Source organism: Saccharomycodes ludwigii, chromosome I, assembly GCF_020623625.1.
Source record: "Saccharomycodes ludwigii strain NBRC 1722 chromosome I, whole genome shotgun sequence".
Taxonomy (NCBI): Eukaryota; Fungi; Ascomycota; class Saccharomycetes; order Saccharomycodales; family Saccharomycodaceae; genus Saccharomycodes; species Saccharomycodes ludwigii.
The window spans coordinates 2091943-2118582 of record NC_060200.1 but is presented as its reverse complement, the minus strand read 5'-3'; the positions used below and the strand labels follow the sequence as shown (position 1 = coordinate 2118582).

General features: G+C 30.4%; 10 protein-coding genes and 1 non-coding gene across 11 annotated transcripts; 5 read left to right on the top strand and 6 right to left on the bottom strand.

Moving 5' to 3' along the window:
- Nucleotides 1–206: 206 nt before the first annotated feature.
- SCDLUD_000905 (uncharacterized protein) lies at nucleotides 207–1100 on the bottom strand (the record flags this gene model as incomplete). The annotated part of the gene is made up of 1 exon (XM_046079895.1): nucleotides 207–1100. The coding sequence occupies one exon, from the start codon at nucleotides 1098–1100 to the stop codon at nucleotides 207–209; it is 894 nt and encodes a 297-aa protein (XP_045937208.1).
- Nucleotides 1101–1919: 819 nt separating this feature from the next.
- SEC22 (SNAP receptor SEC22) lies at nucleotides 1920–2919 on the top strand (the record flags this gene model as incomplete). The annotated part of the gene is made up of 2 exons (XM_046079894.1): nucleotides 1920–1953; nucleotides 2495–2919. 2 exons carry the CDS (start codon nucleotides 1920–1922, stop codon nucleotides 2917–2919), a joined length of 459 nt encoding a protein of 152 aa, XP_045937207.1.
- Nucleotides 2920–3480: 561 nt separating this feature from the next.
- On the top strand, nucleotides 3481–4491 carry SCDLUD_000903 (uncharacterized protein; the record flags this gene model as incomplete). The annotated part of the gene is made up of 1 exon (XM_046079893.1): nucleotides 3481–4491. One exon carries the CDS (start codon nucleotides 3481–3483, stop codon nucleotides 4489–4491), a length of 1011 nt encoding a protein of 336 aa, XP_045937206.1.
- Nucleotides 4492–5298: 807 nt separating this feature from the next.
- Nucleotides 5299–6363, top strand: MED4 (Med4p; the record flags this gene model as incomplete). Its single annotated transcript, XM_046079892.1, has 1 exon — nucleotides 5299–6363. The coding sequence occupies one exon, from the start codon at nucleotides 5299–5301 to the stop codon at nucleotides 6361–6363; it is 1065 nt and encodes a 354-aa protein (XP_045937205.1).
- Nucleotides 6364–6567: 204 nt separating this feature from the next.
- ALE1 (lysophospholipid acyltransferase) lies at nucleotides 6568–8367 on the bottom strand (the record flags this gene model as incomplete). The annotated part of the gene is made up of 1 exon (XM_046081460.1): nucleotides 6568–8367. One exon carries the CDS (start codon nucleotides 8365–8367, stop codon nucleotides 6568–6570), a length of 1800 nt encoding a protein of 599 aa, XP_045937204.1.
- Nucleotides 8368–8818: 451 nt separating this feature from the next.
- Nucleotides 8819–10156, top strand: HEM15 (ferrochelatase HEM15; the record flags this gene model as incomplete). Its single annotated transcript, XM_046079891.1, has 1 exon — nucleotides 8819–10156. The coding sequence occupies one exon, from the start codon at nucleotides 8819–8821 to the stop codon at nucleotides 10154–10156; it is 1338 nt and encodes a 445-aa protein (XP_045937203.1).
- Nucleotides 10157–10618: 462 nt separating this feature from the next.
- YCS4 (condensin subunit YCS4) lies at nucleotides 10619–14131 on the bottom strand (the record flags this gene model as incomplete). Its single annotated transcript, XM_046079890.1, has 1 exon — nucleotides 10619–14131. The coding sequence occupies one exon, from the start codon at nucleotides 14129–14131 to the stop codon at nucleotides 10619–10621; it is 3513 nt and encodes a 1170-aa protein (XP_045937202.1).
- Nucleotides 14132–14337: 206 nt separating this feature from the next.
- On the bottom strand, nucleotides 14338–14411 carry SCDLUD_000898. Its single transcript has one exon. It is a non-coding gene; the product is annotated as a tRNA-Val (tRNA).
- Nucleotides 14412–15565: 1154 nt separating this feature from the next.
- Nucleotides 15566–17320, bottom strand: SCDLUD_000897 (uncharacterized protein; the record flags this gene model as incomplete). Its single annotated transcript, XM_046076807.1, has 1 exon — nucleotides 15566–17320. The coding sequence occupies one exon, from the start codon at nucleotides 17318–17320 to the stop codon at nucleotides 15566–15568; it is 1755 nt and encodes a 584-aa protein (XP_045937201.1).
- Nucleotides 17321–18746: 1426 nt separating this feature from the next.
- On the bottom strand, nucleotides 18747–22058 carry PIG1 (protein phosphatase regulator PIG1; the record flags this gene model as incomplete). Its single annotated transcript, XM_046079889.1, has 1 exon — nucleotides 18747–22058. The coding sequence occupies one exon, from the start codon at nucleotides 22056–22058 to the stop codon at nucleotides 18747–18749; it is 3312 nt and encodes a 1103-aa protein (XP_045937200.1).
- A 2032-nt stretch (nucleotides 22059–24090) lies between these two features.
- On the top strand, nucleotides 24091–26367 carry MCM5 (MCM DNA helicase complex subunit MCM5; the record flags this gene model as incomplete). The annotated part of the gene is made up of 1 exon (XM_046079888.1): nucleotides 24091–26367. The coding sequence occupies one exon, from the start codon at nucleotides 24091–24093 to the stop codon at nucleotides 26365–26367; it is 2277 nt and encodes a 758-aa protein (XP_045937199.1).
- Between the last annotated feature and the right edge of the window lie 273 nt (nucleotides 26368–26640).

Here is a 26640-nt window from a genome sequence, read left to right as displayed (position 1 = left end):
TTGTATATATATATATATATATATATATATATACAAGTGGCAATGGAAGAAGTGAATAAAAGGGGTGAAGGAGAAAATATAATAGATACGGAAGATAGATTTAATTATGTGTTATACTTAAGCTTGAATACTGGATACATGATTTGGAAAAAAAAAGAATAAATAATACTTAATAAATAATACTTAGTACTTAATTAGAGAAACAGTTATTTCAAAAAGTCACCATTAGTTAATTTTAATTCCAATTGGTACTCTGGTTGGAATTCAGTGTATAGAGTTTCTGGGTCAGAAGTATTGAAATAAGTATAATAGGCCTCCTCATCGCCAATAATTTTTTTAGGTAGGCCAGTGCTTTCCACTAACAATTGAACTTCGCAACATCTCTCCATTAACGTAAATAAATAGCCGGCTTCGTCAATAGTTTCGCCCACAGTTAATAAACCATGGTTTTGTAAAATAACAGCTTTGTTTTCAGGCCCTAATGCTTTAGCTAATTTTCTACCCTCTTCTTCTTCCAAAACAACACCTCCAAAGTCTTTATAAACAGAATGTTTTTTATAAAACATGCAAACGTCTTGATTCAACATATCTAACTCTCTGCCAAACGTTGACCATGCTTTACCATAAATAGAATGAGTGTGGCATGCGGCGTTAACGTCTGGTCTTGCTTTGTGTAACTGGGAATGAATTTTTAAACCAGCAGTATTTATAACACAATTGGTATTACCGTCTGGCAAAATATTACCATGTTCGTCAACATGAACTAGATCGCTAACACATATTAAACTAAAATGACGACCTAATGGATTGATCCAAAAAGTTGATCTATCAATTGGGTCACGAACAGAAATGTGACCAGCGGCACCTTCATTAAAACCACGTCTACCAAATACTCTAAAAACACCAGCCATATGCTCTAAAGTAGCCCTACGTTCCTCTTCTTTTGTTTTATAAATGGGTTTTTTATTTTCATATTCAACGTTCCCAGTTGCTAAATTGTGAATACCTTGTGTAGACAGATGATAACCTCTGTTATTGGTTATAGTGCCAACAGTTTCTAATTTAGAGTCAGATGACGCGGTTGTTGTGATAGTAGACATTATTTGATTTTACGGGTTCTTTAAGGATTAAAACACTAAATATTGATATTAGTTTAGTTTTATGACTTTTTGGATATTCTTTAGAAGTAAAAAGGGGGAGGAAAGAAAAAAAAAAGAAAAAAAAAGAAAAAGAAAAAAAGAAAGAAAGAAAAAAGTTCTCCTCTTATGCTTTTTATCCTTAAGTTGCGTTCTTTATATAATATATTTAGTTTTTGTTTTTTGTTTTTTGTTTTTTGTTTTTTTATCTTTATAACACCTCGATTAATGGAAGAATATAAACATAAACATCCAGCCAATTCTAGAACCTTTTATTGGAGTACAGGAATGAATGAATTATTATGATAAGATTCTTAATATTATCTTATCAGGCATTTGCCTCTCTAACACTTGCTGTTTAAATCCATGTTCAAAAAAGGAAACCTTTAAGTAGAGTGTCTCCACAATTTTCCGAGGGCATTTTTAGAGATGAGCTTTCTCGACACTTTTATCGTTTTTGGCGGTAACGACAAATTGTAAACTGTAAATTGTAAATGGAATATTTAAAATAGTAGCACAGCAACATGAAAAAAAAAAAAAAAAAATTAAAACCAGCTAAAAAAGCCCTCTGGTTAGGGTTTATCACTTTCTAACATCCGGGTAAATATACACATATTTTGAAAAATAAATAAAAATGGAAAAAAAAGAAAGAAAGAAAGAAAAAAAAAAAAAAAAAAAAAATAAAAAATAATAACATTAAGAATATATAACAACAAAACACACAAGTTTAATTGAACACCTAAATACTACCAATATTCTCAGCCAAAGTAGTACACAAGTGTAATGATTAAATCCACTCTAATATTCAGAGATGATGGTATGTTTAAAATATCCTTATATTCACATATTTATTTATCTACCTCTGGTAGTGTTTATTTCCAAGATTTTTTATTTATTACTAACAACAACAATTACACTTTATATATTGTTTTTCTTTTTCTTTTTCTTTCTCTTTTTCTCTTTATATATATATATGTGTGTGTGTGTGTTTTTTTTAACAATTTCAATATGATTACCAATCATTCTAATAAGAATAATAATCATAATAATATTAGAATTATTATTCGGAACACTGATAGTAATATAATCACTTTTCCACGCATCAAAATAAATTAAAAAAGGAAAAAGAAAAAAAAAGAAAAAAAGAAAAAATAAATAAAATATTTGTATAATAGGCCTTCCATTATGTAGCTCAGTCGATGATGACACTGACCCAGTACTAAACGAACAAAAAAAAAAGATAAAGATATTATTGTCGAGGTTCACACCACAATCAGCCAACGAAGCTACCATTGAAAGTGAATTTTATGAAACACACTACATAAGAATCAACTCGATTATATATTTTGTGATCGTAGAAAAGGGTTATCCAAGAAACATATGTTTTAGCTATCTAAAAGATGTGAGCACAGAATTCGAACACAGCTATGGTAATGAGTACAATAAACCAAATATTAGACCATATGCATTTGTTACTTTTGATAATTTTTTGCAAAAAACCAAAAAGATTTATAATGATAATCGTGTTCACTCAAACCTAGATCAATTAAATCAAGATTTGCAGGGTGTCAAACAAATCATGACTAAAAACATTGAAGATATTCTATACAGAGGTGATTCTTTGGATAAGATGAGTGACATGAGTGCTTCTTTAAGACAAGATGCTAAGAAATATAGAAGATCTGCACGAAAAATTAATTTACAGCTATTGATTAGCCAATATGCACCAGTGGCTTTTGTTGCATTTCTGTTCGTTTTTTTAATTTGGTGGAAGTTTTTATAAGTAAAATGAAAAGGAACAAACTAACTAACAAATAAATAAATAAATAAATAAATAAATAAATAAATAAGTTTTATGTACATTTCGTAGCGTATAAAATATTGTGGGTTATAGAATGTCTCGGACTATGATTGTCCACTAGTCCACTAGTGGATTAGTCCGTGAATTTATTGTCCCATTTTCCGAAGCTTCCGAAACTGGAATAAATTAAAAAAAGAAAAAAAGAAATTTTTTTTAAGGGTGCGGCATAAATATAAATATATATATATATTTTTTACCCTTTTTCTTCCTCTTCTTCTTTTCATATGCTTTTATTTCCTAGCTAAAAAGTTTTAAATAAAAAAAAAAATAAAAAAAAAAAAAAATTGATGTTGCTGTTTTAAAGTCACTTTCTTCTTTTTATACTTGCCTTTTACCCATTCTTTCTGTTTAATTCATATTATTTATATATATATATGTGTGTATGTGGTTGTGTATATATTCATTTTACCACCTTATTTACAAAACTAAACCATAAGTATATATATATATTAATAAAAGAAAAAAAATTGCACAAAGGATAAAATGAATAATACTACTTCTAATACAATCACAGAGTACAGTATTATAAAAAATTTGGTTAGAGATTTTAAACTTGATAAAGTATTAGAATCGAATCCTCAAACCAAAACAGTTTCCTTATTAGGTAAAATTAAAAATGAACAAGCCATCATCATATTAGAAAAATTACATTTTGATGAAAATGATTATAAACACTTGACTGATTTACAATTGGTGAAGGATATTGCCTGCAATGACATCTATCATTGGGGGTTGATCAGATTTGAAGAATATGGTGCGGTCGATGAGGAGTCCAGATTAAATGTTAAATTGAATTTAATTTGGCCAGCCACTGAAGTTCATATTAAAAAATACATTGAACAAAAATTTCATATTATCAGGGAAACCCCAGAAATGTATGTAACCATAGTTTTGCCATATATTGAGGAGATGCATAATAATGGCAGATTGAATTGGGTGTATAACATTTTGTACAAAGATGCAGAATTAGACAGAATTATATATAAAGACCCCAAGGAATTTGTTTTATTACCTGATATGAAGTGGTCTGGTGAACCTGAAGAAATAGATGCCCTATATTTGGTGGCTATTGTCTATAGGGACGATATTAGGTCAATTAGAGATTTAAGATATAAAGATAGGGATTGGTTGATTGAAATTCAAGATAAAATTAAGCAAATTGTTACCTGTGCTTATAAAATTGAGTCGGATGTGTTGAGGATTTTTGTTCATTACCAACCGTCATACTATCATTTCCACATTCATGTTGTTAATGTCAAGCAATTTGGGTTGAAGGATGGTATATCTGTTGGTAAAGCGATTTTGTTAGACGATATCATTGAGAATTTGAAGTATATGGGTGAAGATGGCTATAAGAATAGAGTTATCACGTACATCATTGGGGAAAGCCATGGCTTATGGGAAAGAGGCTTGAAAGATTATCGAGAATCAAAACAAAATTGCTCTAATGACGATATCAAGGAAGCTAAAGAGGAACAAATCATAATAAAATAACTAATATATATATATATATATATATTTCTTTCTTTTTGGTGTTATTTTTGGTAATATTATCGTTGTTATTTGTAGGTGTATTTGCTGAATGGATGCAAAATAACTTGATGTATGTAGTATTCAGTCAATATATATTATTTTTAATTTTTATTCAAGTTTTTTTTTTTTTTTTTTTTGATCATTAGATTAATAAATTGGTGGAATATATTTATTTGTCGTTACTGTTTTATTTTCCACTAAGTCCATTGCCTCTGATTGACCAAAGATATTTGGAAATTATTGGTTTGACTAGCATTATTTTCCAGAATTGATAGTCTTAATATGCAGTACATGGCCCTATGAGTTGGCTATTCGGGTGTAATTGAGATGTGAGGGGTCAACTAAAGTTAAAATGGGGGGGAAAAGATAAAATAAAAAATGAATTAATATAAATATAATTTAATCTTTAATAATGGCTTAAGTCACTAATTTTATTGATTTATCCTTTTAATTTCCGTTTTCAAACATCAGTGCCTTTTACCCTTCCATTCATAAACATCTGTTTTGTCGGAATTGCGGATGATAAAATTAAATTAATTCGGACTATCTTGTAAAAAAGAAGGGGTGAAATAAATGATTTTATATGTATATAATTAAAGTTTAAAAAAAAGTTTTTTTTTTTTTTTTTTTTCTTTTTCTTTTTCTTTTTTTACGACTTGATAATAACAAGGTTATATGATAGTCAAAACGCATCTTCTTAAGTGAATAAATGAACAGATAGTTAGGTAAGACACGTAAAAATATTACCAACAAAATAATTCAAAAGAAATGGATGCCCAAAATGTTAATAATACCTTGTTAACGTCGCCAAGCTCAAAAAACTTTAGCCATAGTGATAATAATGTGAATAATTCTACTTTAAAATCAAATGTACCAGGAAATACACAAAATATGGCGGGAGTAAATAATATTAATAATGATGCAGACAATTTTGGAATCACTCTTTTACCGAGTAACAAAAGAAACATGGTGACAACAACTGCAGTGATAGATCCAAATATAAATGTCAAAAATAACGATATCAAGCTTCCTGTGCTTTACAATATAGTCGACCAATATGAAAAGAATATAGAAAATTTTGTAGAAACTGTAGATAGCTTCAAGCCATCGCTTCCATTGGCTAGTAAAATTATAGAAACAGACTCGAAACTAATGAATCAATTAAATGAATTTCCCAAATATGATCAAATGAACAAAAACTTAATGAAGCTAAATGAATATGAAACAAATTTGCAAAATAATATTCACTGGATATTAACCACATTAAATGACTGTTACATGAAATTGAATCGTTTGCCCATGGAGAAACAAGTCAAAATTGAACAAAAAATTATATTGAAACAAAGAGAAAATATTAAAACTAAATTATTATTAGATTATTCAATGAAGTTGGCAAAATTCACCAAAATACCACCTACCCTAAACCGTGAGATGATTGGTCCTTCTAATTTTATATGGCCTGGTGAAGATTCTTTGAGAAGGGGTATGTTGGCACTGTCATCATTAAAAGAAAAAGAATCAATCAAGAAAAAGGAAGAAGAAGAAACCCAGCATCAAAAACAATTGGAACAAGAACAAGAACAAAAAGAAAATACAAAGACCAGTAATGGAGATGAGGAGAATTCGTTTATTTTCAATGGAACACACAAAAATAAAGAAAACCAAAATGATAGTAATAGACAAGAAGAACAAAATATTGTAAATAAGCAGGAAGATGATCATCTCAACACACAACAAAAAAATCATCATCCTGAGGAATCTGGTGAAGCTGAGGACGACGAAGATTTAGATTTAGATTTAGATTTAGATCTATTCAATCCAGATGAATTTTAAGACGTTTTTTTTTTTTTATTTGTATGTTTTCCTCATGCTTATATTTATTAAATTACTTGTAGTGCTTGTGTATACTGGAAATAAAATATTACTGACATTTTACTTCCCCTCCCTTGACTATGATAAGTGCAACTAAAATATTATAAATAAATATATGTGTAAATATATAATTAGAAACAAGCATAATTTCAAGTTCAACTTGAATTAATCATCTTTGATGGGTTTTGGAGAATACTCGCTAAAACTCATTCTTTTTTCGGTTTTGTCATTGTGTCCCTTGATTTCGTCTCTAAACTTTTCAAAAGCTTTTTGCAGATTATCTTCTTCAATTTCCAAACCTTTTTTCTCCCTCCATTCATTATATTCTTTCTTAAATTCATTAAAATCTTTTTTGACCTCCGCAACACTCGTTTCATCCAAATCTGGTAAACCTAAATTAATGGCGTCGGGTGAAATTGGCATGTTAGCACTATAATTAATAACTGTATTACTATTTTTTGCTTGCTTGTATTGCAATGAATGACTCCTCAAAAATTTGATAAATTTTTTTGAGTAAGGTCCCTTAAACAAAAATAAAGTAACAATTATACCAATATCAATATAATAGTATACTGTAGACCAAATAATCAGTGATTCATTCAAATTCAAAACAATAAAGGGCTGGACCATGTATCCAAACGCTAATTGCGTAACTATATAGCTAATTAAATCATATATTCTTTTCCTAGGCATCAATGGAGTAATCCCGTCTTTATCCATAAACACGGGTCTTATATTTCTTCTAAACAATTTCCCACAAGTTTGATAGAATGCACCGGTAATAAAAGTTAAATAGTACCCTGGTTTAGTACCATGCCATAGCGCAGAAGTAACAAAGGTAATTAATGTGCTTCTAAAACCAGGTTTACTACCGGGCTTGGATACTCTTAAATAAACATAATACTTTAACCATTTATTAGTGTTTTGATTCCAAGCTTCAAGTGCTACATGCGTGTTTTGAGCAAACTCAAACCCTTTAATGTCTATGTTTTGCACACGGTTCCATTTAATTTTACCGGTTTTAGCGTCGTACCCATTATATCCCAACCCACAAAGGATACAACTTGCTTCAGCAATGGTCCATGCTGAATAATATTTAAATCTAAAGGTGAATCCAAGCAACCACAAGTAAAATATTCTGTATATGAAACAATGCGATTTAATGAAATCCTTTCCGTTATTGGCCAAAACAGGTGCAAGGGGTGCAAATTTATCACTATACGTAAATAAAATCAACCAGATCATTGATTCGACAATTTTCCTAGAGGCAAGTAATCCATTTTTAGGTATTTCTCTTTTACCTTGATGACCAAACCAGTGCTTATTTGGCTTCTTGGATTCAGGCAAATCTTTAAAAATTTCCAAATGCAACCAACTTTCAAAATCTACAAAATCAAAAGAGGGCCCCGTAAGTAAAGAAGGATAGAAAAAACAATATGCTAAATATTCTAGTGGGCTCGGATGTCTAACAATCATTTTTGTTTTTTGATAAGGTGTTAAGGTTTTTGCCGTACTAGCATTAGAATTTTGCTGTCCATCATAGTAACTCCAGGCAAAGGAGGTTAATTTCATGACTAAAACCATTTGAGCGCCTGTAGTAATATAACTTGAAGTATCATCGGTTAAAGTGATATGGTTAATTTCTAAATGGGTCATAACGAATAAGAAATTAATCCAAGGCATCAATTTAGAATGTGATAGGAATCTAGAAATTAAATAAGTTGCCATCGAGCTTATAAATAAACTACGAAAGCAGGAAAAATTATTCAATATACCAAATAAATACAAACTAGAAATAAATAAGATATACCAGCACTTTAAATTGTAGTTGCGATCCGGCAATCTCTTCATAATTGCATTTAATGGGAATGAAATAAAGGAGCATATTGCGATCTTTACAACTATATCATCAGCTCCTAGAGATTGAGACAGTTCTTCGATCTTATTGGAGATTGGGTTATACATTGGTCTTTTTCTTTTCTTTTCTTTTTTCTTTTTTTTTTTTTTTTGTTAAAAAATATATGAAAGTTATTTTTTTGGAAAATAAGATAACAATTTATAACATGAAAGAAAAAAACCATTACTTTTTTTCTTTTTTCCCAAGAAAAAAAAAAAAAAAAATGTTGAAATTAAATTAAATAACAGTTGAACGATTGCGTCATTTTATAAGCTACGATTAACTCAACTTTTCCTTTTCTGCCTATTTTCTCTTTTTTATTTTTTTACCTTTATTTTAATGCGTTGTTATATTGATTGTAAACATGTCAATAATTATTTCGACTTTTTTTTTTTTTTTTTTTTTTTTTTCTTTTCTCCCATTTATTACCTTTTCTTGCTATTTTTAATTTTATATAAATAAGAACACTTTAAAAATAAAGTAACCAATCAATCAATCAATCAATCAATCAATCAAGAAATGATGAAAAGGGTCATGTTACCTACATGCAAAAGTAGAATAAGTAATGTTTTAAATTTATATTCAAATCGTGTAAATAATTATGTCGTTGGAAATAGCCATACTTCAACTACAATCAGTAAATCATACATTATTAATAACAATAATATAGGAACAAAAAGATATTTGTTCACCACTAATACCGTTGATATTGCTCATGTCAGCAATACTGCCAAGAGTCCTTCTATAAATAACACCAAACCGCCAACGGCAGTTGTTTTCATGAACATGGGCGGTCCTTCCACGGTTGATGAAACTAATGACTTTTTATATCAATTGTTTTCAGATAATGATCTAATCCCAATAAGCAAGAAATATCAACACATTATAGCAAAATATATCGCCAAGTTTAGAACTTCTTCAATTGAAGAGCAATATAAGGTGATTGGTGGTGGTTCTCCAATTAGAAAATGGTCAGAATATCAGGCCAGCGAAGTTTGTAAGATCTTGGATAAGACGCGCCCATTGACTGCCCCACACAAACCTTATGTCGCATTTAGGTACGCTAAGCCATTAACTGATGAAACTTACAAACAATTGTTAAAAGATGGTGTTAAAAGAGCCATTGCATTTTCTCAGTACCCTCAGTTTTCTTATTCTACAACAGGTAGTTCTATAAATGAATTGTGGAGACAAATCAAAAAATTGGATCCTAACAGGTCTGTTATTTGGTCTTGTATTGATCGTTGGCCAACACATCATTCTCTGATTAAGGCATTTGCTTCTAACATTAAGGGCGCTTTGAGCGAATTTTCAGAAGATGTTAGGTCCAATGTTACTCTATTATTCAGTGCGCATTCATTGCCAATGGATGTGGTCAATACTGGTGATGCCTACCCTGCTGAAGTCGGTGCCACAGTTTATGCAGTTATGAAGGAATTGAATTTTTCTAATCCTTACAGACTAGTTTGGCAATCACAAGTGGGTCCCAAGCCATGGTTAGGCGCACAGACTTTAGAAATTTCTAAATTTTTGGGTCCAAAATCACATGGGTTATTGTTCATCCCTATTGCATTTACATCGGACCATATTGAAACTCTATTCGAAATCGATAAGGGCATTATTGAGGCTTCTCCTCATAAACATAAGTTCAAGAGATGCCCCAGTTTAAATGGTAGTGATATCTTCATCAAGGGATTAGCTGATCTGGTTAAAGAACATTTGGACAGTAATACTTTATATTCCAAGCAATTACCTCTAGATTTTGTTTTGGGTAAATCTAATGATCCAATTACTCATCCTTCAGAAGTTTTTGGCGACCATTCGAAAAACCTAATTAAAGAAGAAGAAAAAAATTGAGTAATACGGTAGGTTATTAGAAGTGAAAAGTAAGTAAATATTTATGTTGGAATTAAATTTCGGTGGGGTATTAAATTTACTTTATTAATTTTGTTGAAAATAAATTGTTGATAATAAATTGTTGATAATAAAATTATCGATAATACTATATTGACCACCCACCTACATGAACTCGTTTAATGGCTATTCACAACTTAAACTTAATTAAGCAATGAATATATATATATATATATATGTATATATTAATTAGAAATTTCTTATATAATTATGTAGTTATAAAATAATATAAGAAAAAGAGCAGCAAAAAAAAAAATACTATAATCAAATATACATTATATTTTAACTACACGATTTCATAATCTAAAAGAATGTCCCACAACTCCAATTTCAACAACAAAAAAGCTTTAGACTCAATTCCATCTGAATAAGTTATACGATTTTAACAAGAAGAAAGCAGATGGATCATTCCTTAGAACTGACAATTTTAAATCCTTGTTGTAAAACTTCATCAACCTCTTCTGTTTTGTTAGGAAACTGACTCAAAACATATGCAATGTCATTCCATTCTTTTTCAGTTTGTACTCTTTTAATTCGATTCAATAATTTAGCACTTAGTTGTTTTTGATGCTTTTCCTTGTCTATAAATGAAAGCAAAAATTTCAAAATCTTTTTAAATGAGTCTTGCGATAGACTGGCATCATTTGATAAATTACTGAATATATCAATGAATCCATTATAGATGGCGTTGTCCTTTGTGGCTAATTCCATGAAAAATAATCTGCACATATCACTTATGCTTTGATCTGAATTTTCTAAGCATTTTGCCATTTGACCCAATTGGCCCTTAACTTTGACTTGGCCAGCTAAAATCAAAAAAGTAATAGTCATTAAACAAGTTCGTTGCACCATCACGTTTTCATCATGTAACCTTTTATAAAGAAAATCGGTATTCTCATCAACCAGATTATTAAAACAAACGGCCATATCACCCAACCCAAGAACTGCATTAGATCTGATTATTGGATCTGGTGATTTTTCCATAACTGTGATTAAAAGTGGTAAATTTTTTTCACAGTACTTTGATGAGCAACACATCATTCTTTCCAAACATAAAACTGCAGTTCTTTGTAACATTTCGTTACCATATCTTCCCGTATTATCAGAAACTAACTCTTCTACTAATGGGCCAAAATTAGCTAAAATTGATCCTTCACCAAATAATAATTCGTTTTCCTTGATAAAATTAATGGCATCGGTAAAGTCATCTTCATTCGTTCCACCAATCATCTCTAATTCTTTATCTCCCTTGAGCTCATCACCAGGGTTATTAATACCGGAAGTCTTTGATTTATTATTGGCGACATGATCAGTATCGCTAATTTTCTTTTCATTTTCCTGCTTTATTTTCCTTTTTTTAAATTCAGCTTCACATCTTTCCAAATAAATAACAGTGTGTACAACTATTTCACCAACAATAAAAAGTAATTGACTCAAAGAAGCCAACCTAGAAAAATCACTGTTTTTTTCTATAGGGATTTCTCCAAACGTTTGGTATGTCTTGATTTTAATAATCTCAGTGGCAATTTCATCAGGATTGGGGAAAATAGTAAATAAACAGTTAATAGCCTGCTCTGCGAAGGGGAAATATTCTGGATCTTCAGTATAAGCCACAACCGTATCCTTCAATTTAGTCATTATTTCCAAATTTTTGGGTACAGCTACATTCATAAATTCCGCAGTGGGTGAAACAATTCTTTGTAAAGCAATGCAGGAGTATTTCGCTAAACATAAATCATGCAATCCTACTTCACCTAAACCAACGTTTAACAAGTAATCTAATCCTTTTAATGGTATTTCGCTATCCACTAATGCCAACATGCCTAATATTATTATAGATCCATGTATTTGTTCAATTGAAAATAAATTAACATTATTATTTTCGTCGTTGTCACCCGCATATTTATTATTAGCTATGTATAAAGAATTTTCATTATATTTTTTCGCACTATTATATATAGCCCATAGCACATTTATAACATTGCCGTCAATGTATTTTTCTTGATAAAGTAGCCCTAATAATTTTTCCAAAGATACCAAATCTGTAACAGATGCTCCAATAGTTAAATTAATCAAATTTTTTGAAATATAAGAAGCTTTTTCTTTGTAATTGCAGTGTTCTGGGGGCGTTAAAAACAATTGTTTGTAGCACAATACTAAATGGGACGGAATATTAGGGCCCTCGTCATTAGAATTTTTCATCCATACTAAATGTAACATTTTTTTGATCCCCAAATTCGATGTTTCAATGTCAAACGCATCACATAAAACGAAAAAATCCATAGCTTCCAAGACTTCGTTCTTGTTCTTAGATAATAATAATTTACAGCCATATTCAATACCTTGGTGCAAATTTTGAATAAATTCTATGGCTTCTTTATAGTACTGAATTGTCAATTTCATTTTTAACACTTTGCTTTGCTCTTCATCGCTTCTATCATTATCGATAATACTTTCCTCTTGGTCTGTGTTGTCGCCTTCCTCATTACTAACAACAATGTCGGCGTTGTTGCTGCCGTCCATGTAATTTTGTGGGTTTTTTAGATAAGAATTTAGCTGTTTTTGCGCTGCTTTTAGTCTTTTGGTCCAAACAGCCAAAGTTAATTGACTTCCGTGCAATGATTTAAAAGGATGCGTTAAAACTAATTTGGATAACAACTTTATAGAATTCCTACGAACCAACGAAGATTTATCTTGTAAAGAACGCACTGACAATTTGGTCCATTCCACTCTACTTTTATTAAATATAGAATTATTCAAAGCACACAATTTAATCAACCCTTGAATAGCTTTAGTCCTAACATATGGATTAGTATCAACAAATCTTTCCTCTAAAAGTTCCAACAAAACCTCAATTTGCAATCTATAATGTTCTGAATCCTGGTCATTTTTGGAAATATTACAAATTATATTACCGCAAGCTTCCACCACCGCACATCTCAAAGTAAAGGAGCTATTATTTAATAATTTTATTACCAATGTCATTTGTTTTAAGACAATCCTAGGCAATAATTCACTTATTTTAATTAAAAAATTAGAAATAGATTTGGGCCCGGTAGTATCCTTTGAATTAAATTCTTTATTACTAATCGTTTTTAAAACTTCCTCAGTCAACTGGGGATAGTCATATTCATTCGATAGCATTTGTAATAATTCCGCATTAAAATTGTTTAAATGCATAAAATAAGTTAAATTGCTAATAATCATATTCTGAACACTTGAGGCTTGTTGGTGATTCTTTACAGCCAACGAAAGCATTTTCAAGGTTAAATATTTCAACGCAGAATTTTTAATAAAAGTTTCAGTTTCCAAAATAACATAAACGGGCCTCAAAAATAACGACAAAAACTGATCCTTTTCAGGTGTAGCTTGGAAAATACGTGATAAATTTAATCTGAATAATTTAATAATACATTCTAGAAATCCTTCAACTTGGGTACAACTATTTTTATAAACAGATTGATAATCGTCTGCATCAGAACTAGACCTTTTTGCACCACTGTTGGCACTTGCGTTCTTACTGATCTGTATTTGTAAAAAAGTTAAAACTACATAAGATAAAAACCCATATTCTTGTAAATGAATTTTCCAGTATGGTACCAAATCGCTTATTTCTTCGAGATTGTTTTGTAAATTAAACTGTATTTCTTGGGCTAAATTAACCAAAGATGAGCTAATTAAATAACTTAGTTGAGTCTGTTGCTTTAAATTTAAATGTTGAAAGGAATAGCAAATGTCTATACATGATTCTAAAGTTTCGTCGTTTCCATCTACGTCAAGCTGTTCTGGTGATATACTTAGTTTATCTATGATCGTGTTTAATTCCTGTTGCGCATTTACAATTGGGGGGAAAGAATTCTTCTCGGCAGTTTGAAAACATGTTAGTCTTTCAGCCAACCTGAATGTATTAGATGACATATTAAAACGATTTGAGTCCAATTTTTCCTTTTTTTCCCCTTCACTTTCAGTTTCAATATGTTGATATATATTGATAAACAAGAAAGTATTAATTTTTAATAGCAACAAATGTATCAGGAGAAGAGAAGAGAAGGGAAGAGAAGAGGAGAAAAGAAAAGAAAAGAAAAGGAAGGAAAAAAAAAATGCATCTCAATTGAGAAAAAAATTGATTTTGCCCAGGATCGAACTGGGGACGTTCTGCGTGTTAAGCAGATGCCATAACCAACTAGACCACAAAACCAAATTTCACATGCTTTTTATGCATAAAATAATCTAAATTCATATTATAATGAATACTTGTGAAAACAATATAATAATCGAGGTTAATTATTAAGATAAGTTATTGATATTGGCCGGCAAGATTAGTATCGAGATTAGTTATCATGTTTAATTATCATGATTAATAACACATTTCTAATTATGTTTAATCAGAACCAACAGCGATAATGGTAAAAATAAGAGTAAGATCAAAAACAATTAAGAAAAGTGTAAAAAGGAAGAATATTCAAGGAGATAGTTTTCATGATTGACTTATAGTTTTAAATAGTGTATTATTATTATATATATTATTTATATAAAGACCAAAATAGAACAAGAAGTTAGTTATTGAATTCGAATCCGTAGTTACTGCAAGTGATCCTAAGTTAAGCCTACGGTAATGTTTTGGTTTTAATTACTTTAATACTTTCCAAATGGTCTGTTATTAACATATTTTTTTTTTGATATTTCCGGATCGTCTTAGTTTTAAGCATATTTCATTATTGAGAGTTTTAACGCGGGAAAAAAAAAAAAAAAAAAAAAAAAAAAAAAAAAAAAGTTGGTGAGATTATTTACGTTTAGATATCTAAAAATGACCTATTTTTGAATGAACACTTATTAAAATAATTATCATTTCCCAATACCTAAACACAAACACATGTTTTTTTTTTTTTTATCATTGTTCTGTATCTTATTTTAAAGTTAACAAAAGGGATGAAAGTAACCCGCAAAGAATTTATACATAACTATTAGGGTATTAAAAAGAAAACAAACAAACAAACAAACAAAAAACGACAAGAGTTCCATTATTGTTATTTGCTAAACATAACAGTTTACAATAAACTTAACATTAATTTGTTAAATAGAAAATTAAAATTGAAAATATCCAATTATAAGGCAAATATAAATACATTTTACCGATTTAAACAGTAATTTTCATGCTATTTTTATTAAACATATTAATGATTTCCAACTTATGAGATGCATATTAATATATTTTGACGAATACAACTAAATAACTAAACAATAATAATAAAAGTTGACTTACGCATATACAGGCTGGAATTTATTAAGTTAGTAACCAAAATTTACCCAATACACAAAATACCCAATTATATATATATATACATAAATGTATCAAGGCAACTGATTATTAATTTCCTTTAATTGGATGGCCAACTTTTTTATTTTTTTATTAGTATCCTCAATTTTAACATTTTTTGACTGTAGAGATTTTAGTAGCTCGGTATTTTCATTATTCAAATTTTTTATGTTATTAGTTAGTCTATCATTTTTCAAAATCAATTGCCGTTTTTCATTCTGTAGGAAATTCAACTGATTAAAGTAATTTGTTTCCAAATTTTTATAATTAATTTGGAAATCCTGTTTCAAATTGGAAATTAGTTGTAAGCTATTTATCTTTTGGTTTTGCAACCCATTTTTGTAAATTTCCAATAGTTCTTTCAACTCATTGATTTTTTTGTCAGTCCTACTTTCTATTTCTCTTTTATCAAATTCTAAATTATTTACTTGGTCCACAGTATTTTCCAATTTGATCTTTTGCAGATCAATAATTTTTTGTAAACTACAAATTTTTAAATCTTTGACACACATATCATTTAATATTCTTTTTCGTTCATTCTCACCGTCAATGATCATACAATTTTTATTGTTCCCTCCATTATTGTCATTATTACTTGCATAGTTCTCCCTGTTTTTTTTCAATCCCTTGGGAATGGTCTTTGATAAGATATTTAAATAAATTATCAAAAACTCTAAAATTGCATCAATATCTTCACTATTTTTTATGGTAGTGTTATTAGAATTGTCAATTTTACTTTCTTGAATTTTGAAAACGGCCATATTTACGGTATGCGCCATTCCTAATAGCTCAAAACATCTGTAGATCAGCATTTTAATGTCACAAAGCTTTTTATCTAAAGAATAATGAGAAATAATATCATTGTTACTAACCTTACTCGTGTTGTGATTACCGTTCAAATTCCTGGAGATAATGTCGTTATAATTATTATTGCCACCTTCGAAGCTCGCCTGACTCTGTGTGTCTTTGAGTATGGAACCAGAGGCCATATTTTTCTTGATGTTTTTAGTCGCATTTATATCATTGTTGTTAGTAGCATAAACAGGAAAAGTGATATAATTCTCAGTATCAAAAGTATCTATATCCATATCGAAATCTTGGCTTTCATCAAAATAGCTATTTGACCCCCTCTTTTCCCCAAAGATTTTGTGCATCTTGTTTGAAATATCTAATACCGGCAATTTATTATCAAAATCAATTACTTGAGGCACCCCAAATTTTAATTTGTTCTTGTTAACACGGTTATTATTATTATTATTATTAGTATTATTAGTATTGTTGTTGTTGTTATTAGTATCATTTTCGACACCACTGCAGAATGTTTTATTATTCAATTTGATTCCTCCTTCATTATTATTCTGGCATAATGGTTTACTAGTCTCAAGCTTTTGCGTTATTTTGTGTCTTTTCAGGCTAAATATTACTGCTGAAGGAGATTCAGCAGTATCATTATCTTTATTGCAAATCTTTATATCCTCATCTGACTTATCATAGTCCATTGGTATGGAATATGGATTAGTCAATACAGATTTGTAAGTATAGTCATAATTTCTGTTCAAATTCTTAGTGTATGCACATGTATTATTTATCTTTTCAAAACTAACAACACCACTGTTACTATTATCAGTATAAGCATTTTTTGTTTTAGTGAGTCGTGTGTTTAAATCCACTTTTTCTAAAATCGTGTCCGCAATATTGGTAAAACTTTTAGTATTATTACCAACAGGATTAGAAACAACGTTTATCAAATTGCTATTACCGAACTTCGTATTACCAACATTTTCATTCATTATCATCTAGTTTATGTACGCATTTAATTATTTACCTTCTCTTTTATTTATTCAGATAAGTTTTAGATAACTCAAGGCTATACTTCTATATTAGATTGAGGTGCATGTGAAACATAAAATCTATATACTCATGTGACCCAAGAGGAAGTATTTGCATTTTTTTTTTGTGCTTATACCTGAATTATTTTTTGGCTACTAACATAATTAATCTTGAGCTTATGTACCTGACACAAAATATTTTGAACATATATGAAATTGGTTTCTGTATTTATTTACTTGTGCCAGCCATTCTTATTGCCCTAAAAAAAAAAAAAAAAAAAAAAAAAAGCGTGTCTCCCCCTCTCCCCCCGCAATAGTCCCCTAACATTGCGTCAGGTGATGCCAAAAGAGGAAAAACCAAAAATATTCCATGTGACAGCATTTATCTGGAAATATATTATTAGAGAAAATACCATGGAGACAAAACGCCTACAACTTCATCCGCGTAAGGTAGATCAACATATAAAGCATCGAAAAAAGTAATATTATTAATATTACTTTTATTGGAAAACCAAAAAATATCAGAAATTTCAACAAAGCTATATTTTATCAGATTATAGGTATGTAAATACTTGTATCGTTATTATTACTGCCAAAAAATTCGAACCAATTAACTCATAGATAGCAAAATGAAAAGGAAAAAAACAAACTAATCAGACATAACTAAACTCATAAATTATAATCATATCAAAGAGAAAAAAATTCTTACTTAAAAAATATATATATCACCATAAAAATAAACTTCAGGCTTGATAGCAAAAAAAAAAAAAAAAAAAAAAGGGAAAAATAAATCCAGAAAAATGAATCCTGTTCTTAAAAATAATACTGGGAGAAAAAAAAAGTTCTCGTAGAACGATAAATATGCAAATAAAATACAAAAAAAAAAAAAAGTGTAAAACTCTAAAATCCAGAAAAAAGTTTAAAAGAAAATAAAAATGTTGGAGGGGGGGAAAGTACCAACTAATAGATAGTATACAGGATAAAAATAAAATACAATACCCACCAAGTCAATAACAACAATAACACACGCTTAAACCTTTTTAAGTAATGTTATAAGGAAAACTGCGTACAACCCAGACAAATATATTAAAGCAGAACTAGCATTAACGAAACAACAGCATACACAATAGCAAGTATGATAATTGTAAAAGGAAGTTAAAAATAAAAGTATGATAAAATGGGGAAAAAATAGTACTGGCGACAAAACAATTCATAGGAAACCAAAAAGAAGCAAACAAATTTGACTGTGTGAAAAAAATAACTGCAACCAAAAAACTTGTTTTAATTTCACTGTATAACAAGCAATCTGCCTTAACTCAATAAATTACTAAAACACAAAATCGCTGACAGCCTTCTTCTAACTCTATCTGCGGCATGATCACTACAATCATGTAAAAAATGCATCCGAAGTAATTGCGGCGACAGGGTTGAAAAAATAACCAGGAGCAGCATCATCACCACAATCATCATCATTACCAGTAGCAGAAGAAGTGAAAGTTAAGTCGTTCTGCGGTCCATGACAATGTGACCCCAAATCATTAACCCTGGTGAACGAATAAGCTTCATTACTCTTCGCAGTAATATTGGCCGTAGATAATTTTTTGTTACCGGGCGGCTTATAAAAACAATAATTTTGCAAAATAACATTATAGTCAACCTTATTGCCATCATTTCCGCTATTGTTACTACCATTAGCATTATTCGTTGTAGCACCACCAGCAGAATTAAAATTCATATTTTCTTTCTGTCTACCAAATTCCCTAAATATGGAATTGCTACTTGACGATAGCATTAATAATTTTTGCAAGCTGCTGTTACTCAGACATTTTAAATTATCAAAACTATTATTGGCACTTCCACCATTGAACTGTAAAGATGACTCAAGCGATGATCCGCTATCTATACGATTAATAACAACCGCGCTTCTATTTATTGCTGACAGAGAATCATCATTAGCACTGCTGCTACTGGAACCTGTATCAGTGCTCCTTGATGTGTCATCACTGACACTAGAATATGAAGGGGTCTTGTCGTCATTGGCACCATTAGCATCACTAGACATGATTGTATCTATATTGTTGCAAGCACGACTGTCGGCATTACCGACATTATTTTCAAACTTATACCTGCCGTTAGTTAAGACATAATTCTTCATCTTAAAATCTCCAGCAACAAAATTATTATCATTATTATTGTCATTGCCACTGTTATTATCATTGTTGCCATTGTTATTGTTATTATTAACATTAGCACTCTTAACATTTCCAAAACTACTTACTGGTGAATTCACTGAAGTCGGATGGTGATACAAGTTTTTTAATGGAGAATCATTAAAGTAGTCAGTATCATCAGTAAAAGTTCTTAAAACACTATCCTTTTTGTCACCCTTTTTGTCACCCTTTTTGTCACCCTTTTTGTCACCCTTTTTGTCACCATCAGTTTCAGTTGAATTTTTGTTGTCTGCTTCACTATACTTACGCCTACTCGGTAATGCGTTCAAGCTCACAGTCCTACGTAACGGAAACATATCCCTACTAAATTTGTCCTTATTGGCTGCGCTGACACCTAACTTAGCACTTAATGTAAACTTATAGTTCTTATAGTCATTATTATCATAATATGTCTGTCCACTGACATCGTATCTACAACATAGCTCCATGACAAACCTGCTCATATTATTGGTATTGCTGCCGGTGTTACTCAAAATTCTCTTGCCCAACAAGAAAAATCTTAGTTTGGACAAATCAATCTCAAATTTAAACTCATCAATCTGTGGAGACAGTGTTTTATGATAATGCGCCACAACATAATGCATGTCTACCCAACCGTTACAGGTATACTTAATTTCTATAAATTTCTCAAAATTCAAATTTGTGACAAAAATGTAGCCAGTCAACTTGCCATTACTAGGATTACAGGAGATAGAATGCAACTTAATGTTAATACCATTTAAATAATTTAAAATGTCACGTTCAGGAGGTTCTGTAACAGTAGATATAAATGGATGTATGTTATTCAAAGTCATATGCCAATCAGTGACGCTTATGGAACTAAGGTCGTTTCCAATGAGAACATCCTTAGCAGTCGAAATATGTTTAGCACCAGATTTAGTATTATTGTACCCCTTCTTACTCATAGCGCTACTACCACGGCTGGCGGTGTTTGATTTATGAAATTTATTAACAACTTCTCTTTCCAAGTCTGAGGTATCATTACTGTAGTCATCATAATAGTCATCATTATAATACCCATATTCATCCTTAAAGTCATTGTTAATATCAAACCCAAAACAACCCGTCCTTTTGTGCTCATTGGTAATATTTTTGATATTATACTTATGACTAGCCTTATTCAAAAGGAGTGAATTGTTAGTAAAAGTATAAGCACTATCGTTCCCATTATATCCTTCGAGACCTTCCTCCTCTTCATCATCTCCAAACAAACTAAACGAGGGCTTCACACTACCAACACTGCCGTTACTATGATTATTCTTAAACAATAAATGTCCACTTCTTCTATCAGTATCACGACTAGCACCATTACCATTTCCGAATCCACAATCATAATCATAATCATCTCCATCATCCAATGAAAACAAAGGCAAGCTGTTCATCTTAGATAAAGAGGTACCAAACCAAAAACCATCGCGACTTTTACCAACTCCCTGTCCCTCTTCATCTTCCTCATCTTCCTCGGTATCATCTATTGAGACTAGTTGCGGTGAAGCTTCCGAAGATATGGATATAGGTTCAGAGTTGGAATCAAACCTTTTGACGTGAATCAAGTCATTAGAAAACCTAACACTCTTAGCCGATGAACCTACCGATAGAGTGGAATTACTTCTTTTACATTTTTGTCCTTTGCATAAACCGCTAACCTTCAAAGATGATTTTAGTCTCTTAATAGGAGAAGGCGTATTTAAACCAGAACACATGGAGTCTATGCTACTTGCGGTGGCAGAAGAGGAAGAACCTGGCGAATCCACAGAATTAATTTTACCAGCGTTATGACCAACCAATGCAAAAGTATTAATCGCTTTCAAACTCTTGGTGATTTTTTTAGGAGCGGAACTGGGACCATATGCTGTATGATTCAAAAACGAGTTGAACACTGCACTACTTGTTGTATTAAATGGTACATCAGCACTATTGTTACCGGCATCACAGCTATTATTTTTTTTCTCATCTTTTCCATTTAAATCAGCAGGAGAAACCAATAACGAAGTAAAATCAGCAGAATTATCGAAACCAGACGATTTTTTGCAAGTAACTTCATCTTCACTGTGGTTGTTCCAACTTTTGACAGTTAAATCGTCATCATCCTCGTCACAGTTATCTCCATCGTCCTCCTCTTTATTATTGAGTTGATTGTTATCAACATTATGGCTACGTGAAAAATAATGTACTTCCTCTCCTTCCTCCTCATCATCATCTGTAGTTATGTCCTGATGGCTAATTAAATCATAAACATTTAGATTTTTAACAACATTAGCTAACACATCATCAGCATCATCATTATATAGATCTATACTGCTAGACTCAACAGTTTTTTGTTGTTCTTCGTCATTGTTTTTACAAGCGTTGGTAATGCTATTTGTAACAAAAGGTGTGGTAGGCACTATGGTCTCCGAAGAGTTGTTATTATTTTTGTTACTATAATAATGAAAAGCGTTGTTAGTGCTAGTACTTGTGTTTAGCATTACAATGTCTTTTTATTTTTTGTTTTTTTTTTTTTTTTCTTTTTTTCTTTTTTGGTATACTATTTTTGTCCTTATATGGTCTTTATAGTTTTTATTTTGATCTATAGGGTATATTTTAAAAAGTTTATTTTATTCTATTTTATTTTTATTTTTAATTTTTAATTTTTAATTTTTAATTTTTTTTTTTTTTTTTTTTTAATTTAATGTAATTTAATCTCTTACTATCTTTTTTATGTTTTTGTGGGATCTGCTATATATTTTTAGCGGCAATAATAAACAAAAAAAAAAAACAAACGACAATCACAACAACAACAATAATAATAATAATAATAATAATAATAGCGATAACACCAACAATATTATTACTATATTATTCAAGTTCCCTTGCCTTTTTCACTTTCTTTTAAGTCCTCAAAGTTCTTTTACTTTCAAGTTTCAAAATAATTACTTTCTTCAGGGGTAAAGGACTTACACCTTTTTATTTATATACTTTTTTTTTTTTTTTTTCTTTTTTTTTCCTTTTCCTCTTCCTCCCCCCTTTAACCTTTAAAAATTAAAAAAAAATTATTATATGGTAATTAAAAGGAATATTTGGAGAACTTTTTTTTAAAAAGAAAGAAAAAAAAAAGGGAAAAGATAATAAAAAAAATACAAAAAATTAATATGGAGAGATTGAGGGTCAAGATAGACAGACAAAGAAAGAAAAGGAAAAAAAAAAAAAAAATAAATAAATAAATCAGGTAATTTCATACTAGAAAAAATACAACTGTATGGGTATGAATATACGCATTTTTTTTTTTTCTTTTTTTCTTTTTTTCTTTTTTTCTTTCTTTCTTTCGCTCTACATAATACAGAAAAACAAGACGAAAAAGGGAAAAAAAAAAAAATACATAAATAGATAAATGAAATATTAGGACACAATAGAAATGCAATACAACAAACAAGTGCACCTACAATGTTTTTGTATTTGAATTAACCGCGCTTATCACTCTAATGATCTCCTTTTTTTTCTTCTTCTTCTTGCAACCCGTGGCAAAAAAAAAAAAAAAAAAAAAAAAAAATAAATAAATAAATCAGCCAACACGCAACACCATCATTTTAACATGTGATATACTCCACGAATATTTCTAATTAATAATCATAACTTACTTACTACTAATATAAATGCTTGATTATTATGTTGAAAAAGAATTTCTTTTTTTAAAATTAACAAAGGGAAGAAAAAAGACAAAAACAAAAACAAACAAACAGAAATAACAAGCCCTAATTTTTATTTTTATTTTTTTTTTAAAAAAAAAAAGAAACAAACAATAGTTTTGTGGGGGAGGGGGAGCAAAAGGATGGTGTGGGGAAGAGGAAAGACATGTGATAAAGCATGTAATTAAATAAATAATAATAACATCCATGTATATAGAGATTATTAGCGTGGGTGGTCATTTATTAAAAAAAAAAACAAAAAAAAACATTATTATTATTAAATCTTTTTCTTTTTCCATCTTTTTAATAGATTGGAAAAACAAGCAACAAATTTTTAGAGAAGCTGACTCTTATTGTCCCAAATTTTATTATTATCAAATATTGACAGAAAAAGATATTTGTGCCGCGTCCCGTAATTATCTTAAAACTAGATATTTTAACCTGTAAGCCGATCCTCGGTATTTATTGATACTTGCCACCACTTCGGAATATCTTATATTTTATTTACCTCTGCTTTTCCGAAAGCAGCAAAGAAAACACGTGAATATATATACAGAAAAATGCGCACTTATCTAGAATATTTGGATATTGTAGTGCTCTCCTAAAAAGGAAATATAATCTAGGACAAAGAAAGAAAAAGAAAAAGAAAAAGGAAAAATAACAAGAACGGCAATCCAAACAAAAAAAGAAAAAAAAATACGCTTTCTTTCATTTTTTTTTTTTTCTTTTTTCTTTTTTCTTTTTTGATTCATACAATTAGCTTTGTTCTTGTAGCTATCTTCTATTAATGCCAATCAAAAGAAAAAAAAAAAAAAAAAAAAAAAAACGAAATAAAATGTCATTTGATAGAAACGATATCTATTCAGCCCCCGTTCTCCAAGGTGAAGACAATAACAATGAAAATAACAATACAACAATAATTAAAGCTTTCAAAAGTTTTATCCTAGAGTTCAGATTAGATTCTTTGTTCATATATAGAGACCAATTAAGAAACAATTTATTGGTGAAAAACTTTTTTTTGAAAATCACATTGGATCATTTGATTGGCTATAACGAAGACTTATTTAAAAAATTAAATGAAGATCCTACTGATATCATTCCCTTATTTGAAATTGCTACTACTGAGGTGGCTTCTAGAATCATTCAGTTAATAAATAAATCTGATACCACTACAAAAATTCCAAACTGTCAATTGATCTTAGAATCTACCAATAACAATGCAAATATTCTATTAAGACAGTTGACCAGTGAAAATGTTTCTAAAATAGTCAGAATAAGCGGTATTATCGTATCATCTTCTCTTTTAGCGTCTCGTGCTTCAAAATTAACAATTATGTGCCGTACATGCAGACATACGATGAATATTAATTTAAATAATTTTAATACACTAAGTGGAAATTCGGTGACTAGCTTGCCCAAGTCATGCCAGGCAGATCATTCAACTGAAACTACGGGGACACCTATAGAGTCATGTGGTGCCGATCCGTATACTATTATTCATGAAAAATCCACGTTTATCGATCAACAGTTTTTAAAATTACAGGAGTTGCCTGAATCTGTTCCAGTCGGTGAAATGCCTCGTACCATATTGATGACCTGTGACAGGTATCTAACTAACAAGTTGGTTCCAGGTACAAGAGTCATAATTACCGGTATTTATGCAATTTACCAGTCCAAGAGTATAGGTGGGTATAATAGCAGCAATGGTGGCAGTAGTGGTGGCGGCTCATCCGCTGTGGCTATCAGAAATCCATATATTAAAGTGCTGGGAATGGAAACATCAAATGAAAATCCAATTAATTCGATTTCTCACTTTAGTGAGGAAGAAGAGGAAACTTTTTTGCAATTAAGTAGAAGACCAGATTTATACCAATTGATAAGCAAGTCAATTGCTCCATCAATTTATGGAAACGAAGATATTAAGAAAAGTATAGTTTGTTTACTAATTGGTGGTTCCAAGAAAATATTACCAGATAATATGAGGTTGAGAGGCGACATTAATGTTTTATTATTAGGTGATCCAGGTACTGCTAAATCTCAACTTTTAAAATTCGTGGAAAAAGTCTCACCAATTGCAGTTTATACTTCCGGAAAAGGTTCTTCAGCAGCGGGGTTAACCGCAAGTGTTCAAAGAGACCCCACTACTAGAGAATTTTATTTGGAAGGTGGTGCAATGGTTTTAGCTGACGGCGGCGTAGTCTGTATTGATGAATTTGATAAAATGCGAGATGAGGATCGTGTTGCTATTCATGAAGCTATGGAACAACAAACTATTTCTATTGCCAAAGCCGGTATCACCACTGTTTTGAATTCTAGAACTAGTGTTTTGGCAGCTGCTAATCCTATTTATGGTAGGTATGACGAAATGAAATCACCTGGTGAAAACATTGATTTTCAAACAACAATTCTATCTAGGTTTGATATGATTTTTATCGTCAAAGATGAACATAATGAAGCTAGAGATATTTCAATTGCTAATCATGTTATGAATATACACACAGGGAAAACAGGCGACACTGAAGCTAATGGCGATAATAACAGTAGAAGCGAAATTCCGATTGAGACTTTGAAAAGATATATAACCTATTGTAGATCCAAATGTGCACCAAGGCTAAGTCCGCAAGCTGCCGAAAAATTATCTAGCCATTTTGTCAACATAAGAAAACAATTATTAATCAACGAATTGGAATCCACCGAGAGATCAACTATCCCGATTACGATTCGTCAATTGGAGGCTATTATTCGTATAACGGAATCATTAGCTAAATTAGAATTATCACCAGTGGCTAATGAACGTCATGTAAATGAGGCGATTAGATTATTCCAAGCATCTACAATGGATGCATTGAGTCAGGACCCATTAACGAATGATATGGGCGGCAATAATAATGGTGGTAACCAATTATTGAAGGATGTTCAACAAATTGAAAGTGAATTAAAGAGAAGATTGCCCATTGGTTGGTCAACTGCTTACCAAACATTAAGAAGGGAATTTGTTGAGAAAAGAGGCTTATCTCAAATAGCGTTAGATAAAGCTCTATACATTTTAGAAAGACAAGAAACCATTCAAATGAGGCACCAAAGACAAAACATTTATAGATCTGGGGTATGAATGGTATTTGATAATATTTTCCTGAAAAGTATTATTATTAGTTTCAAAGTATTCTTATTTTAACATGCTTATGGGGTCATCCTTTTCAATATTAATTTGTGTTTTGCCATGAATTACAAATATAACTGTAAACATGGTCCTGATATTCTATAATAAAATAAAAAAAAAAAAAAGAAAAAAAAACGTCTACACAGGGCTACGCATTTCCCGAGATATTTACGGAACAATATATTTTTTCGGATACTTCCTTTTCTTTTTTTTTTTTATTTTTAT